General features: G+C 31.4%; 1 protein-coding gene across 2 annotated transcripts; it reads right to left on the bottom strand.

Annotated features, from left to right (window-relative positions):
* Positions 1–5,672: 5,672 nt before the first annotated feature.
* Positions 5,673–17,659, bottom strand: LOC130898288 (uncharacterized). 2 transcript variants are annotated; one of them, XR_009059870.1, is made up of 4 exons: positions 17,182–17,659; positions 16,326–16,559; positions 6,767–7,999; positions 5,673–6,716 (listed from the first exon to the last, which is right to left on the bottom strand). XR_009059870.1 is itself a non-coding variant. In XM_057807482.1 (3 exons), exons 1-3 carry the CDS (start codon positions 17,624–17,626, stop codon positions 7,674–7,676), a joined length of 1,005 nt encoding a protein of 334 aa, XP_057663465.1. In that variant the 5' UTR covers positions 17,627–17,659; the 3' UTR covers positions 5,673–7,673. The 2 variants fall into 2 exon arrangements, 1 of the variants encoding a protein (XP_057663465.1); XM_057807482.1 differs by having other exon boundaries at positions 5,673–7,999.
* Positions 17,660–18,194: the final 535 nt, after the last annotated feature.

The raw sequence follows: 18,194 nt of genomic DNA, 5'->3' as shown, positions 1-18,194 counted from the left end.
TTCGAAGTCCAAATAGAATTTGAGGCTATTTTTAAAATAGTAATTTTTTACTGTGATTTTCCACCAAGTACTATGATCCAAAATTATAAAAAGATAACATCAATTTATATAATTGAATCTACATAAATATACGGTCAGCTGAGTGAACCGCTTTCGGTGAACCTCGCCTAATGCTTGTCAGTCAATAGGGTTATATACATAGCTCTACAAATTATATCCGTTCTTATTTCATAAAAATACTCTTTGAAAAGACGTTGAGTACGAAGGAGGATTGACAATAAAGCTGCTGAACTTTAATTTTGAATTATAATGAGAAAATAACTTGGATATATTAGGTAATATACTAATTGGGCAATATGAATTAGATTTTGTTGATAAAAATTAATTATTTGATAGTATTTTGGTATTTATGAATCCATGCCGAGAATTTCTATTTTATTGGCATTCGCTGATATTGGAACAGCTATTACATTTTAGGTTTTGAATGTACTTTTATGAACGTTGGAAAATTGCATTTTATTTTTCGTTTATTTCTGTGAATTTCTGAGATAATATTTTACGTATTATATAATAAGATGACTTTTAGAACGATATATCAAAGCGCTTATAAAAATTGGGTATTGTATAAGTCATTCGAGGGGGGTTGGAGGTAGAAATCGCATCTTCACGTTGAAGAATGTCAATCGATAATATAAATTGACATATTTCTAATTAAGAAGTTTGTTCCATTTGACTTTTCCGCCGTTTTTAATTATCTTTTCCGTATTTCTCAATTTTGAAAAAAACTGGAGTTTTAGGTACATAATTTTAATTTAGCGAACGAATTTCAATGTATGTAATCGAACTGAGCTTGATAGGAAACGATAGTTGGACGTTATGGATTTCACTCTTATTTATGTAAGCATTAGTTAAGTCGTTTGTATTATAGGTTTTTAGTTAGAGATACAGATATAACGACCATAGAAAAATCACAGTTCACAAAGTTCGAAAAAATGTTATAACTTTTATAAAGAAAAACTCCATGAGTTTTTGTCATTGCAGAGGAAGGTACAAATACCTAATTTGGAAAAGTGTTATTATTCATGAAATTTAGAACATCTGCTTAATAATCATGTATTGGAAACATTTCATTCTGTCATCATCTCATGTGATCTACAAATTTAACGAATTTTTATAAGAGTAATTACTTACTCTACATCTATATAAACTATTATATCTTCTTCTTAAAGCGTCATCTTCGGACGAAGGTTTACGACAATCATGACTATTTGTATTTTATTTACAGCTGCTCTAAACAATTGGTTTGATGTGCAGTTAAACCACACCCTTAAGTTTCGTAGCCATGATATTCTTCGTCGTACTATACCTCTCTTTCCCTCTATCTTTCCCTGCATAATCAATCTCTGGAATTCGTATCGTTGTCCCCTCATTACATGACCGAAGTACTCTAATTTGCGGGCCTTTAAGGTAGTCTATAATTATCTTTGTGTTGTCATTTTGCGTAAAACTTCTTCATTTGCGATTCTCTCTGGCTATGATATTCGTAGTATTCTTCTCAATATCCACATTTCAAACGTTTCCAGTTTTTTCATTATTTCTTTGTTTAATGTAGCTGCCTCCATTTCGTTCAGAAGGATCGAGTAAATGTAACATTTTATCATTCTCTTTTTCAATTCTTTATTCAAGTTTTTATATTAAAAGAAGTTTTTCATTTTATAAAATGTACTGCGAGCAATTTCTTCTTACTTTTGTCTCTTCAGTGCTGTTATTTCTCGAATTAATTTTCCAATGTGGTTATTTCCAATTTTTAACTGTGCATTCTGATCTCGCATTTTCGAGAAGTGCAAGTATTTAGATTTATTTAAATTCATGTGTAGCCCATACTGCTTGTTGACTCTTCTTACCTTTTCTTTTATTACTCTTATATATAATACCCTAATTTATTGAAATAAGCAGCGAGACAAAATCAGAATTCTGAATAGAAAATAATTGACTCACGTGGCCTTAAAAAGGTTAGTCTATCAAGGTAATTGTTAATATTTTTTTTGATTATGACGAAATCGTGCGATTAGAATTCGTTCTAAAGAGAACAACTGCAAACACTAAGGTTACAAAGAAGTACTTCAGAGCTGGAGTAATGGTTTGCGAAGAAATAGGGGCTCAAAAAATTCAACAGATTTTTTCTCTATAATGACAACGTGGCTTTTGTATTGCGAGTATTGGCCGCTAACAATATGTTAAAATGCTTCCAGTAATGAATTCAAAGTTCTCCTGGTCTAGTCTCCTGGCTAAGGGCAGGAGACTAGTTAATTTTTTTTCAAGTTTTAACTTGTTTTTGTAAAATAATTCACGAAATCTATTGATAAACCTTGGTTATGGTTTCAAGCAACTACTTCAGAAACGTCATTGAATATAAAAAATTTCTAATTCAATATTCTCATATAATGAAAATATTGCTTTCAAACATTTTTCTGATTTTTTAACAATATATTTTATTTATACACATTTACACAATTAGATTGTCAATAATCAAAAAATCTAAATCTAAATTTGATTAGGTTTTTCAAACTATTTGCACCATTTGAAGAAACTAGCTCTGATTATTTTATCTAATTCTGTTGCCTTCAATTTCCAAATAAAAAATACTTTTGTACTTAATAATTAAAGTTCCATTCTTGATACCAGTTTAATAATTTCAAATTAACACAAATGAAAAATATGGTCCCTTAGTACTAGTAATTTCAAACCCACATTAAGCGTTCAGAAATCACTGTTGCAAAACTTAATCCAAGACAAAATATGATGCAAATTATTCAGGGACCGCAACAGCTTTCGGTATGACATTAATTTCCAGTAAATCTGCCGAAGTTCAATTTATTCTATCTAAAATATACTTACTGTGAAAATACATAATGGAAGTTTTTAATGTGTCAATTAGTGATAATGTCCTATTTATATTTATAGTATTATATTATATATTATAGTATTAGAAAAATATGATGCAAATAATTTAAAATGATATGCGAATAATTAATTGAATTTATGTTGATATATACGTAACATATTGGAAACAATTTGTCTTATTAACTTGGCAAAATGTATTTATTTATTTGGATACAATTTGTGAAGATACAGAATGTCTCTAAATCAGCGCACTTTCTTTCCTAACATGAATACGCGTACTAAAACTAAATAATAGGAAGTTGTGCGTCTTGTCCATGGTGAACCAGCTATTGACAAAAAACAAAGATCTAAAATCCAATAATTTTTTGGATAACAAGTTGTAATGATCCGGTAATGTTGGCGTACAAAGTACCCTTTCCAATCCTATATCGGTGGGTTTTTGATTAAACAAAGTGATGTGTGTTCAAGTGATGATTTATTTAAGGCTTATTTTTTGAAAGACTATTATGGGAGCGCCATCCATATGTGAGGATTAGTCCTGATCATGGCTTCAAGTGGGTAGCAATCGTGTACAGTTAAAAAGTGTACCAATCATAAATTTTATCGTAGCAATTAACATTACCATACCATTCATTTGTTTTAAAAACATCGTTGTTAATAAAGTATATAAGTTGCACATTTAATCAACATATTCGATGAAAAGTAATTCAATCTGTTTTAGTATCTCAATCTATGTTTGGAAAGATGAGCATCAACTTCGAGACATCTTGTACGAACAAAACAAAACCTCTATTTACAAAAGTGTCAAAAATTCCAATTCATCAACTGTTTCCAAGTTCCTTTGAGTATCAACATCACAATGAGTGTTTCAACATTCTAACTACTGCTACATATAAGAATTGGAAATGCACACCTGTTTATGTTTTGTCAAAATAGGATTACGATAATTTTGATAGCAGACGGTTCCTGTTGGTAATATGTAGATTGAGTCAATATGCGCAAAAAGTTCTGTAAGACTTATCATTTTGTGATTGATTTGATATTGAGAGATAAATTGTAATCTTTTTCGACTTATCGATTCCGATTTCAAATTTATATTAAAAGTACGAATCCATACAATAGTCCAATAGCAATAAAATTTCCTGCTTTTGATATATACAAGAATAATAAAAAATCTGATAGAGCAGGAATACACTAATTACGAAGAAGAACAGAGTGGCTTTAGAGCTGGAAGATTCTGTACAAATAACGTGTTCTCTTTAAAGCAGTTAAAAGAGAAGATAACAGAAAGAAATAGACCAGCACACCTAATGTTTATAGATTCTCAAAAGGCCTAAGATAAATACTAATATCAAAATTATGGGAAGAATACCAACATCAACCAAATTCTCACAAAGGCCATCAATAACTTATAAGTCTGCAGTAAAAATTGGAAATAAAGTATCGGATCGTTCGCAGTCAACAGAGGCCTGAACAAGGGTGCTGCATCTCACCAATAGTTTTTTTTCAACATATACGTTTCAAAAGCTCTAACAACTTTAAAGTAGAAATGCAAAGGAATGAGTATCCAAATCGACCAAGACACCTGTTATGTATTTCCCAATTTGCAGATGATCAGGTAATATGTGCAAACGACAGAGATGACTTAGAATACATGACGCGCAAACTAGAGGAAGAATATGGAGAATGTGGACTGCAGATTAACTAGAAAAGATACAGTACCTATGTATAAGAGAGAATTCAACCGACATACAATTAGAAAACAACGAAATTATAACGAGATATGTGAACTTTAAATATCTACGAGTAATTTTTGATAAAGATGGGACAGATAATACAGAAATAAAATGTAGAACAAACAGAGCAAGAACAATAACCAAATCACTAAATGTAATACTGTGTAGTTGGGAACGTGACAATGAAACACCTAACTTTAATACATTTTCCGAGCTTTCGAATATTTATTACATTTCATTGCCACGTTTCCAATAAGAAACCGCTCATAATATAGATAATATAGCTGACAAAGACTTCTTTACAATTCATTCATTATCGAGGTGGGATTGTGGCAAACTTAAAGTGTTCGAACTCTAATATATTCCTAGCTTCCGAATACTTATTTATTCATCGGCTGGGAATCAATTAGTTAAGATTTCTAAAAAACATTAATCAACTTCAAAAGTCAATATTCAAATTGACGTTTGATAGACTCAGTATGTTTCAATATTTCTTTCAAGCGTCAATTTGACTATTGCATTTTGAAGTTGATCAATGTTTCTTAAAACATATTACAAAATTTATCACACCGTAATTCTAAACTAATTGATTCTCGACGATGAATAAATAATGATTCGAGAGCTCGGAATATATTAGAGTTAGTACACTTTTGTGTTTAATTTTGCCAAAAACGCTGACAGAGACTTCGTTCCAATTCACATTGAAAACAACAAAATTCAACGATTAAAAGTATATACATTATTATAATTTGTTAAATTAATGTTATATTTCATAGTTGTACCAATATTGTTTATTTGCTAATTTCCAGTTTTTTGTATTCCACATGGTACTTACAATAACAAATTTTTTTTTCACCCACAGTCTCATGTGAGAGCTTTGCGCAATTTTGGACTTTTTGACTTTGTAGAAATATGTCGTTCTACGAAAGCAAGGTAACTAGGTTCACACTTATAACGTACTTTATAACATTACTGTATAAACGTGAAAACATTTCTTCCATATATTGTTTTATAAAATGATCTAAGAGTATCTTTTTGTGTGCAAGATGTTTTTTTATAATATTCTAGATTCTTAATAGTACCAGTATAATTAGATAATTTTTTATTATTTTACAATGCTTAATAAATACGAATAAAAATAATCTTTGTCGCCCCGGGTAATTACGCAGGAAATTTATTTTTAAAGAAATCGTCAGAATATACAATTATTCATAATTAACAATAATTATGGCACAGGCTATCTAATCATACTTGCTTAGCTGGTACCAAAATAATCTTTGTTAAAATCTTTATAAATATATATTATGTGCTGGTTACCCAGATACATTAAAAATAAATCCTCATCTGGGACAGATGGACTTCCATTGAAAATGTTTTCGTGTCTGCCGGAATGCACATAAATCATCTTATCACTTTAATAAACATATTCCAAAGTAGCACTTTTCCAAATTGCCTTAAGTCAGCAATAATAATACCTCTGCATAAAGGAGGAGATAAAGATCAAGCATCGAAATATCGCCCAATTGCACTTCTTCCCACATTATCTAAGATCATTGAAAGATTAGTCAAAAAAGTATTTGATAATTTATATTGAACATAAAATCCATACTATCCATTACTTTGGAGTTTCAATTACCAAATGCACAAATCATGCAATATTCTCCCTCATAAATAATGTTTACACCTGCATAAAAAACAATCACTCCATTGCAACATCTTCTTGTAATTTTTCTAAGGTTTTTGATTGTGTTATTGTGTTAATCATAATATTTTAATCAACAAACTGCAGTATAAAAGTTTCAGGGGAATACCTCTCGCATTGTTTAAGTCATACCTAACCAACAGAAATTATCTTGTAAGGGTTGATACAACGATGTCTTCTTGCAAACCAATAGAATATGGTGTGCCTTAAGTGTGCTTAGTAGTAGGCCTTATTCTGTTTCTTATGTTTATCAATAATATTGACTATCTAGACATCATTAGTAAAATATGTTGACGATACTAGTCCTAAGACCATATCTAGTGACCTAATTACCCTTAAATCATGGTTTGATTCTGAACTTATGTGCCTCTAAACTAAAGTTTTATTATATAAAAATAAATTGCAGCCTTTTGTACTAAATAACACCACTATTGTCGTCAGTAAATCTGTTGTAGGCATTCTTTGAAATTGGAATTACATATCGCCGTTGTATCTAAAAAATTGGGTCCTGTCTGTTTTGCGCTAAGATCAGTATCCAAGGAACTGAACGTATCCACCTTTCCCTTCTGGAGTACGTTTGGTGTGACTCAATTTGAGCGAAACTTCAAACTACAAAAGAGAGCTACTAGATTCAAAACATTTCCTTATTCATCTTTGAATCAGTTTGCTTAATTCGTAAATATGTTTTTCCAATTCTACAAAGATCATTGCACCCACCCACTTAGGAACGCGGAGCACGACCTTTATCTACCTACTCCAAGTTCAGAATTAGTTAAGGGCTCAATACTGTGCAATGTAAAAAAATTAACAATAATTTGCGAATTGAAATAAAATCTATAACATTTTTTACCGATTTTGAAGGCATATTTGCTGGAAAATGCCTTGTATGCTATAAACGATTTAATTCGGAGAATACTACTCATTAGTTTAAATATGGTATTAATTTTTGATACAAATTATTACATATTTTAGGATTTCCGTCTATTTAGTTTTATATCTGGTCCTATTTTGACAAAGCATATGTTCACATTTACATTTTAAAAAGTAACATCGTTATCTATTGAAGTTTTCTTGTGTATACTTTATATTTAGATTTTGTAAGGTTGTAAGAAACTAAGAAGTTTTTTAGTTTCTTACAAGCTTTTGTCTACAAATTGTGAACATACTCACTTAGCTGGTACCAAAATGATCGCTGTTAAAATAGTTTTCACGTATTCATAAAATCCTAAGAAATCTGGTTCTCCTGTCTATGTGTAAGTAATTAATGGATACGAACATTCCAATACTTATACATTACAATAAATGGTATTTTTCAATATATCTACCAGTCTTCAATGCCTGTGTACACGTCTACCATGTCCATAATACCGTCTTTCAAGTGAATCGTCAACTATCCTATCAGTAAGAAGAATTCCTCTTTCAACAGACAGGCTTCTGTCACTTTCAACTGCTATTAAAGGTTGTTTGCCGTCTGATATAATTGAGTGTCTTCGTCCTTGTAAAACGGCCGCTGGTCTTCCATCGACTACTGGAACGTACCTCATAGCACCTTGAATTGATAGTCGACGACCGTTATGATTACTTGTACCCATTATAGGCAAACTACTTGGTCCTACAGGAAAGGAATATTGGCGGTATAAGGGAGCTGGTTTGTATCCTAAAATTAAAAAACTCATCTAAACTATACATTTGGAAATTAGTTATAACTTTAAAGTAGGAAATTCTGAAATGGATTTGAAATATGACTAAAACAATGATTCATTTATCATTCGGAAACTGTTTTATTTATGTATATATATGTACCTACAAAAGAGTTGGTATAACTACGTTATGTACTATAGTCAGCATTTCAAATTGAATTTTGATTTTCATATATTTTAGTGGAAAATATTTTAACACGACAATCTGAATAGTTTATTTTCGATGTAATTATTCTTTCTATTCCATATATCTCACATTTTTCGATGGTTGACTTTCCTTCCATTTAATAACTTCATTTTACACGTACTCATCGTGAAACTTGAACTTATTTGAATTTATGACTAACTCACAGCTATGGTACTCATACGAAGTGAAAACTACTTTTGGATAAAATTGTTTTTGTGCGTATTTTGGCAAATTATGTAAAACTTGCTAGAGGAATGAAACTCAGGATTATTGAAATACGTTTTTATGTACGGACTTATTGGACGAACTATAAAACTTGTTTCATTATTAAAGATGTAGGGGGAATGTGGAAATTGAATTAGTGTTTTTTTTTCAAGAAATTATGTAAGTACATAGGATATTAGATTTTGATTACTTTGGTCAAATGGTTTAAATATTCAACATCAGTTGTTACAAGGAAACAACCTGTTACTAGGTAAACGACGATTGAATTCGAAATTCAAACAAGTTAGGACAAAATTTGTACAAACAGCATTGAAGTTTTGTAGAGGACAACTATTATAGGATATATTTATACGAATTACTGATAGTTGACTTGAAAGGTATTAATATATGTTATTGCTTCATGCAATGATATGAAGCAGTATTTAAGTTTTTAACTATTCAGAATTGTTGAAGCTTACAAGTAGTTCTAATGTTTTCTTTGCAAATTAGTGGCCTCAATGCGGAACCCTATTGAAAAAACATCGAATTGTTTATCGTGAAGCGGAAATGTAAACACGCCACAGTTTTTTTGTTTGTTTTTCATTATGCCCTTTGTAAGTTACCCTTATGCAAAAAACTCATATTCGGAGGAATGGAGCGAATATACATTTGTTTTCAAAATCAAAGTTTATATTCTATCAACCCCTTCTCTCTTGTTATTCGGAATATCTGATTAGAACTAATTTTACGCACAGTTTGAGGTACTATACTGACAGTGGATTGGAGCCTGGAGATTTGGTCCCATCAGATAAACGTATCTTTAAGACGGAATTGCAGTGCAATCGTATTTCTCTCTAATTACTAAATAAATGTGTAGTTTATACAAAATGATTTGCAATGACGTTTTTCAATTTAATACGCTATTATAAAGAAATAGAAATAGCTTCCCTATTGTTTTTTCATTATAAATAGATCTAAAAGGAAAAATAAAGGATAATGATATTTGTTTTACTAGGATATCCATTACAGAATTACTACTACCTCATAATGTACAAATGAATATTTTACACAGGCTATAGTCGGAAAAGGTAAGTTTTCCAATTATTACGCACGAAAATAAGTGATTAGGCAATAGACTGCAGATAGTTTGTATTATACATTATGTTCAAAATCAAAACTTTTTTTGTAAAAGACATGCATATTTTTTAAATCTTATCAAGAGAACGGTTTACCCAGTGAATGAAGTTTTAGTCGAAATTCTATGGTATAATGATGTGTTGAAAATCAGTTCCTTCAATCAACTAGAGATTGTCAAACAGTATCATTGTCTTTCATATGTAGATTCCAGATTAATTGAGATTTTGAGTGGATACGAACAACAATCACATTTTTACACATATTGTATTCTACTGATATTTTTAAGACAGATCATAGTTATATTAATGGAAGTTTTCACAGGTGCTTGTTTAAGTTGAAAATTTAAATATTTGCATGTCTATAATCTAAGCTTATTCTTTACATGGTCAATATGACTAATTGGAACATCGTAGTCTAGGGTCTAGAGGGTTCCAATTTTTAGTTATTTCGATTGTCTTCAAAGTTTTGACAGATGTAGGTCTTCATAAAAATTTTGTTTAAAATAGAGTCAGATCAAAAATTACCAAAATTTCTCAAGTAATCACCGGAGATTTCTAAATTTTCTAAAGTCTTAGAAAAATTCATATGTTGTGTCAAGAAATTTGCGCTCGGATATTTCGAAAATTAAAGCACATAATTTTTTCAAAAGTAACTTCATTCTTTCTTAATACTAGTGGATTTTGCTTAAAGAAATTTAGAAAAAATTTTTTCTGATTAGCAGATCCATTATCATTAATAGGTAGCTGATGAACTCATCTGACGGCCAATTTATTTAAATACCCGATGCGTCTTAGAAAAGAGAACATTCAGCAATCTCATTCTCATAGTATTTCAGATTTTAAAAAAATTAACAAATACTCCGTTTTTACAAAAAAAGTTAATGTGTGTGATATCTAAAATAGAAAATTGTATGAGAATACACTTATGAATTATATAAAAGCAGGGATACCAATTTACTACAATTATAATACGTTTTTTACGTAATGTGTTATTATCTGCTTAAAATGAGTATATACTACCGATGAGATCGAATTAAATTTATGTGAAAATTAGTTCAGAAAATAGTTTCTACCTTATATTCCATCAGAGTGATAGTTTTTATGGATAATACACGCTATCACTCGCAGCAACGATGTAAAATAACAAATAGTAATAAAAAAATTGAATTGGACACAAAAAGGACCCAGTATACATCTGACACTATGTTTGAACAAAATATACTCGTAGGTGGATAATTTTCCCTTTGTGATTTTCTATTTAATATTATTGGTATTTTGTTTTATGAAAAATGTTAGAAGGATGTCATTAGACGCATATCATCGGTTTAAAACTTTCTTAAATTGAAACAAATTGCGCTTTTTCTACTTATCCGTAATATCGTTCAATCACTCAATATTTGATTATTCAAATAAAATTAATAACCTTGTTATATGGTTTATAATTTAATGAGAATGTAAATGTCTGTAAAACATTATTTTCTGATAGACCGACACTCACTTACCAGTATGTAGATAGATTGTTAAAAATCAAAAAAGTGAACATGTCTTTTCATGCAACAACTAAAATATTGTTACATAGCAACAGCCGCACGCCATCTGGCGGTGTGGGTCATAACTTATGTAGTGGAAACTATAAAAGACGTGGTGGGTGGCTACATCTATTTTGTAACCATTTACATTTTAACTATTGCTATTATAAGTTTCTTATACCATGTTCTAGAACATCGCAAAAATAAGTTGAGGTAGGAGCTCACAGTAGGTGAGAAGTTGAATATTGGCAGTCGAATTAGTGGTATAAAGTGCGGGGATTGTTGATAGTGTTGTAATTATTGTAATAATTTGAGGTTTAATAAAATGTCAAGTATTAAATTAACGTGTACAATTTTATCAGAAAACCTTTACCCGAGAAACGTTACGTTATTTGTTACCTTTGTATGAAATTATGGTAGAAATAATGGAACCATTATTCATTAAATAAGGTTTTTAAAAAAATTTTTTGTACAATTTCCGAAACAAGGACTACCGAGACCAACGAAAACGACAATCTGGAGATATTGCTTCTCTAAAATTTGTATTTTGCTTCTTTTATTTACTTTCTAATAAATTGTAAACCACGTCAAATTCCTTCTTGGTCATAATGATATACATTTTACACCTGTCATCGTCATTGCTAATTTCGGGCTACAGGACATGATATTCACCACATTCGTGCCTACGTTGGTTTATTGGATGAACCCAGTTCTCCCTGGATTCATATTGTAGCACAAGCAACCATTTCCTCTTTTTCATCCAACCAATCCATCTCTTCTTGTAGGTGATCCATAAGCTCCGGAGGATTGTGAATGTGTGTTGTGTAAACCTGAAGGTCGAGGATACTACTTAACAGGTTAAAAACATCAAAATGTCAGCTGGCATACAAGTTTTATAACACACATATGTGTCCGGTCTATCTGGTGTGCCGCATTCTAACGTGACGTGTTTACACGTGTTAAAAATGTGTCCTTAGCTTTATTTTCCTTTTGGTTTAATGTTATGTATACTTTTGTTATTTTATTCACTAAAAACGTAGTTTGTATAGTTTAATTCCATTCATCAATTTGATCAAATGGACAAAGAGTTACTTGAATTTCATCATTTATAGTCAAAAAATGTATGAAAAGAAATATTACCAAATTTCTAAAAAAGTGGGATTAATGTGCAAATCAAATGATTATGTACTTGCGGTGAGTTGGGATTGTATGTATGTACTTGTGGTAAGTATGTAAGTATGTACTTGTGGTAAGAATTAATTGTAATAGTAGAATGGTTCTAAACTGAAGTAGTATGTGTCTGTAAGATCTTTACAGACGTCTACCACAAATTTCTTAAACTTAAATTAACATCAGACCCCAAGTTGCTTAGCTTGTATGCTATGTAGCTTGAAGTTAAAATTTTAATGAAGTTTGTTTATTATAAGTTTGAAATGCCTTCCGAGCAATAAGATTTGATGTGGTCAGTTGGTACTATAGTACGAAATATTTGAGATAGTTTGAAGTACTAAAACATCTCATCTCTATAGAAGAGACAAAATATTTTCTTCCCCTACCTCTATCCAAAGTAAACATGGCCTCATTGTAGGGAGCAAAGTCGTACTTTTCCTACCTAGAGAGGAAATAGTACATTACGTATCTAGAGAGAAAAGTAGGGCATTTTCGTCCGCGATTTTTGTACTTTTTTCTCGCCGGGATGAAAAGTTCGCTTTTCGCCCCTGATATGTGAGACAAAAGTCCCGGGAAGAACTTCTTTTGCTCCTGGTATCGTATCGTTTATAAAATGTTTACTAATGATGAAAGCTTCCTTCACACGACATTTAGTATTTATTATCGCTTGAAAATAAAGAATTTTAATTAAAAAAAGAATTGAGAGGATTCTAGTGACATTGAATTAGAATACTTTAAGGACGATTTTTTCATATCGGTGTGAGAAAAAATAGTATACGCGCCACGGGAGAAAAGAAGAGCATTCTCGCATGCAATTTTCGTCACCTGAGCCGAAGGCGAGGTCGACGAGACTGCCCTACTTCTCTTCCTAGGTGCGTATATATTAATATGTAGTTAGCCTAAACCAGTTCCATGCATAAACAAAATATTGCGTTACCATAGCAACGAACAATAACTTATTAGAAGGGTCAGTGTAAAGTTTGAGGTCAAAAAAGTAAACCAGAATTACGCAATAAATTAAAAGAAAAAAGATGTCCACCGAATTTGTGAAAATCGAAAAATTGGAGTATCGAGTTATTTAAAAGTGTTAAGAGGTAAGCAGATTTACGAAGATATGCTTAATACCCTTGGTGATCAATGTCCTTCGTATTCGACCGTGAAAAATTGGACTGCAAGCTTCAAAAGAGGTAAATTATCCATTGAAGATGATGACTAATTGGGAAGGCCAAACACGTTCATCATAAAGTTCACGTCAATTTGGACATGAGAAAAATTGCTGCAAAATGAATCCCCAAATGTTTGAATGCTGACCAAAAGCGTGCAAGGGTAGAAGCATCGCGTTCGATCTGTGCTCGATTTGAAAACGATGTAGACTTCTTAAACCGAACTGTTATTATGGATGAGACTTGGGTACATTTCTACGATCCAGAAACAAAGCAACTATCGATGGAATGGCGACCTCTCCAAGATCTAAGAAGTTTCGCATCCAAAAATCTGCTGTAAAAGTTCTTGCTTCAGTTTTTTGGGATTGCCATGGAGTAATCATGATTGATTTTTTAGATAAGGTTAGAACAATAACTGGAGATTATTATTCGACATTACTGACCACTCTACGGGAAATAATTGAAGTGAAAAGACGCGGAAAACTATCCAAAGGTCTTTTGTTTTTGCAGGACAATGCCCCTGCACACAAATCTCATGTTGACATGCCTTAAATTTGTGATTTAGGGTTTGAATTACTAAACAACCCCCTTTAATTCACCAGATTTGGCTCCGTTCGACTATAATCTCTCTCCTCGACTGACAAAAAGTTTAAAAAGTCGTAAATTTTCTTCCAACGAGGAGGTAATAAAAGCTGTGGGGGTCTGGTTTGCAGAGCAGGAAGAAACATTTTTTTTCTTAAAGTCTAGAGAGGTTGCATGTTCGTTGTAATAAATGTAACCAATTAAGAGGAGAATATGTTGAGTAATAAGATATTTTGACATTGAAATTTTTTTTGGTTCTAAAGTAGGCTAAGAATTTTTTAATATATCCTCGGACTATTTCCACCCTAGGGAGGAAAACTAATAATGACGTCATGGAATGTCTAATTATATCGACATTTATAAAAAAATCTATATTGCTGCGCCTTAAAATAGATCAGACAAGTTTATTTGTCTGCTATAGTACAGGAAAATGTTTCAACTAAATGATTGGAAAAGATACTATTGGTAAAATTTCTAAAAAAATTTCAGAATTTTTAAAACTGCCTAATGCCTTAAATTATATTGGGCACAGTTTCAGGGAAACCTCGGCAAGTTTACTTGCAAATTCTAGAGGAGATATTCTTGCTTTAAACGCGGAGATTGAAAGTCTACGAATATCGTTGAAGTATATGTGCACCAATCTATTTAGAAAAGAAATTCCGAACCAAAACATGGGTCTCACTAAAGCTAATGAAATTGTTTGTAATCAGCCAAGTACGACTACTTACCAGCTGAGTAATATTGTTAATGATAACATCACGAAAACTGCGTTGGCTCCAGCTATCACTCTCACTGGTGTTCAAATAAACATTGGTGAACATTGCACACTTAACATAAGTATGAATAAATACTCTACAAGGTAAAATAATTTGGGATGCGTGAATGAAAATAACGTGTCTCTAAGTTTCATACTGTACCTACTTAGTCTTAATCCTTTAATATTTTTTTGTTAGTTGCATAAATGAATTATTTAAACATGACTTTTTATTTGAGGGCCACGGAAAAATCATATGTATAACATGTTAGGCATCTTCGGGAGAAAAAGTAGCACTTTCCTCCCTTGCTATATAATAGATATTTTCTTCATACCTTGGCTTAAAGTACGTACTTTCGTCCCTGAGATTATGGATGAAAATACGTACTTTCGACCTGCTATAAAGAAAAATCGTATATACCACACATATGAATAGTTGAAATCTCGGTCCTGCGCATCATGATTCCCGAGCTGAAAATTCAACTTTCGTCCTTTCTAGTGTAATATAATAACCGTAGTATACAGAGTGTGCTGTAGAGAAGCTGATAATTCAGATGAGATGAGAAGGTAGATATATGCTCTTCTCAGAATACATCGTTCTTCTCGAGATGCCTTTTGGGACTGTATACGTGCTAAGAATCCATATTTTTAAGTAAAATCCTTATAGTGATGTAAGTAATTAAAGGAATCTAAAAAAATAATTCATATTTTTGTAACTAATCCATTCTCTACAATTTTTATAATAAATGCCAATGATATTAGGAGTATAAGAAGCTATATATTTACAAAAAATTGATTCTTGTAATCTTTCAACTTGATATATATTAAGAAACAGTCCTGAGACTTTTGTAGTGCCAAAATAAAGATTTTTCATATTCTGGTATGAAACCTATTTTTAAACTTAATTAATCGATTAAGCAGTAGATTCAGCTTTGCGAAATTAATTTGTTTTGATACAAAAGTAACTTAATTTTTAGGAATGCGCGATTTTAAAATCTTTGTCTAAGGAATTCGAGAAATGAATAACATGCATTTAAATTAATAAAGTATGTGTTGGCCACTGTCACATGGCACACCCTGTTCATTTTTTTGGAAAAAATGCATAATTAAAAATACATAGTGACGTGGACAAGCATTTTTCCCAACACGGAATCATTTCTTTATTAACGATTTGATTCGATTTGGCTGTATTTATCCAATAATACTGAGATATCAATGTTTATTAAAATCAGATAATGGAAAAATCATTTCAAAGTTTTTACATCCACGCTGCATAGCGGCCAAATTAAGCAGCCTTGGGCAAATTCAAGTTTGCTTTTATTTTAAGGAATATGTGGTTTATGTATGTAAAGACCTTTCACATTTTGTACATTGTAAAATTCTTGTATATCAAGCATAAGTGAAGAAGACACTATACTCAGTTATTAACAGTACAAGAACATAGATGCAGGAAACATGTTTACAATATCAAAAAACTACACGAACACAAAACATAAAACCACCAAATTGCGCTCTACCTTTCAATCGAAACGCAAAGGTGGTCTGGACACCTTCCTACCCAGTTGTTTAGAGCAGATGTTCTCCTCGGCTGCTTCTAGGATTGAGTCCCTTCTAAGCATTTCCTTCCTGTGATGTTTCATGACCGTTAAATCAGCCAAAGAACATTTTCGGCTTAAAGAATTCTTGCCGTCTTTTTTGACAGGTTGACTTTTGGCTTTATATAGTTCTAATAGGGCCGCTGCTAATAATACTACCAAGATGGCACCAATGGCGTAATTCACTATTGGTGGCACTGAAGCAAATAATATTCTTTATCAGTTACTCTACTCTTATTTAAAGTGTTAGAAAATATTTTATAATTTAAGTTCGGTTTGCTATTAAAGCAAGCTTTTATTCTGGTACCGTTAATTTATGTACATTACCATAGAAATATTAGTGCCATTTGAAACTATTTAGGAACTAACTATCAGATTATGTCACATCGAAAGTAAATTAAAACAAATGTTGCAAAAACTATGATATAACGAAGATTAAGTAAATTATAAGTTATATATAGGATGTTTTATAAGTAATCTAAAATCCCCCACTACAGGGGAAGCCCCCCCTGTCACTCCATTTTAAGATGAAAAGCTCCTATAAACATGTGTGATAAGTCTTTTCGTTAATGAAATACAGGGTGCTGAATTGTTATTGTTCGTAATAAAAGCTCTGACTGTAAGTGAAATTTATTTTTGACGCTACTTCAAGTAATACTCCTGGTCTTGAGTTAGTATCAACAGTACTCTTGATGCTTTTCATCTCCTTGGTGAAATACCAAGGAATAGGTAGATTGAGGCATTGGAATCAACCAAGTAAAAGGGGTGATTCGTTGCGTGGAGTAGGCAAATTGAGACCATGTTTAAAGAATTGCTTACCTGGTACTTCTCTTCTTTCTTTATTTGTTGTTTTTATATATTTTTTTGTTTTCTGGTTTATCATCTTATCCTTTTTTTTGGCATAAAAATCATTAGGAAAGCAAAGTTCAGATTCTTCAATCAGTTCCTTTACAATTTTCTCCCATAATATTAATTCGTAGCTTTTTTGTTTGGTTTTTCCAAGTTGAGAATTTTCATTATTACCCGTATATTCCTTGGTTTCAACTCTTGTATCAACAATAACTTCCCGGGATCCTTTTACAATTTCCGTTTCCACACTCTCAATTTGATTGTTATCACTTTTCATTATCAGTAAATATTCAGCTAGTGGCAATAAAAACACAGCAACTATAATAACATTTATAATTTTTACTACCACGGTGAATTCACGAGGTCCTGTATTATTTTCATTTTGTATATCACTATTTTCAATATTTGCTATCATTTTTTATTAAATTATATCATTTTAATGGATAAAATTGTCAAACTCAGAACTTAGGTTACTGTATAATAAATCGATGAAAGCTCGAGTATGTGTAGAAGGTTCAGCAGAGAAGGAGAGGAAATTTATATCCCGATGGCGCAAGCGTGTTTATCTACAATATACACGATGCTTAAGAACTTTATAAAAAAAATTAATAAAATAATAATAATTCAATTTTTTCAAGGTATCCTCAAAATAGAACTGATATAACATGAAATTACGTCTCTTTTAGTATGATTCATGAAAACTGGACTGAAAAATTTCTTGAAATTTATCAATGAATTAGGCACCTACGTTAATATATGGGAGCGAATCTTGGGTAATGAACAGAGTAGAATAATATCAGCGGTGATGAAGCATCTGAGGTAAATATCAGAGAAAACGAGAATGGATAGGGAATGAGGTGATTTTAAAGAATCTCAAACAGGAACTAATGGGTCACAAAATAGTCAAAATATGTTTACCTGTTATGGACACATAAAGAGAGAAACATCACAAAGCCTAATAAGAAAAGAAACATAGGCAAAAA

This window comes from Diorhabda carinulata, chromosome 9, assembly GCF_026250575.1.
Source record: "Diorhabda carinulata isolate Delta chromosome 9, icDioCari1.1, whole genome shotgun sequence".
In the NCBI taxonomy this organism is placed as follows: domain Eukaryota; kingdom Metazoa; phylum Arthropoda; class Insecta; order Coleoptera; family Chrysomelidae; genus Diorhabda; species Diorhabda carinulata.
Note: the sequence above shows the minus strand (reverse complement) of the source record. Positions and strands in the feature narration are given on the sequence as shown.

Coding starts and splice junctions, on each gene's coding strand:
- LOC130898288 (XM_057807482.1), bottom strand. CDS start 17,626: ATGATAGCAAATATTGAAAATAGTGATATACAAAATGAAAATAATACA. Junction 16,560..17,181: donor AGAAAGAAGAGAAGTACCAG/GTAAGCAATTCT, acceptor TATTTGCTTCAG/TGCCACCAATAGTGAATTAC. Junction 8,000..16,325: donor CATCTGCTCTAAACAACTGG/GTAGGAAGGTGT, acceptor TTTTAATTTTAG/GATACAAACCAGCTCCCTTA.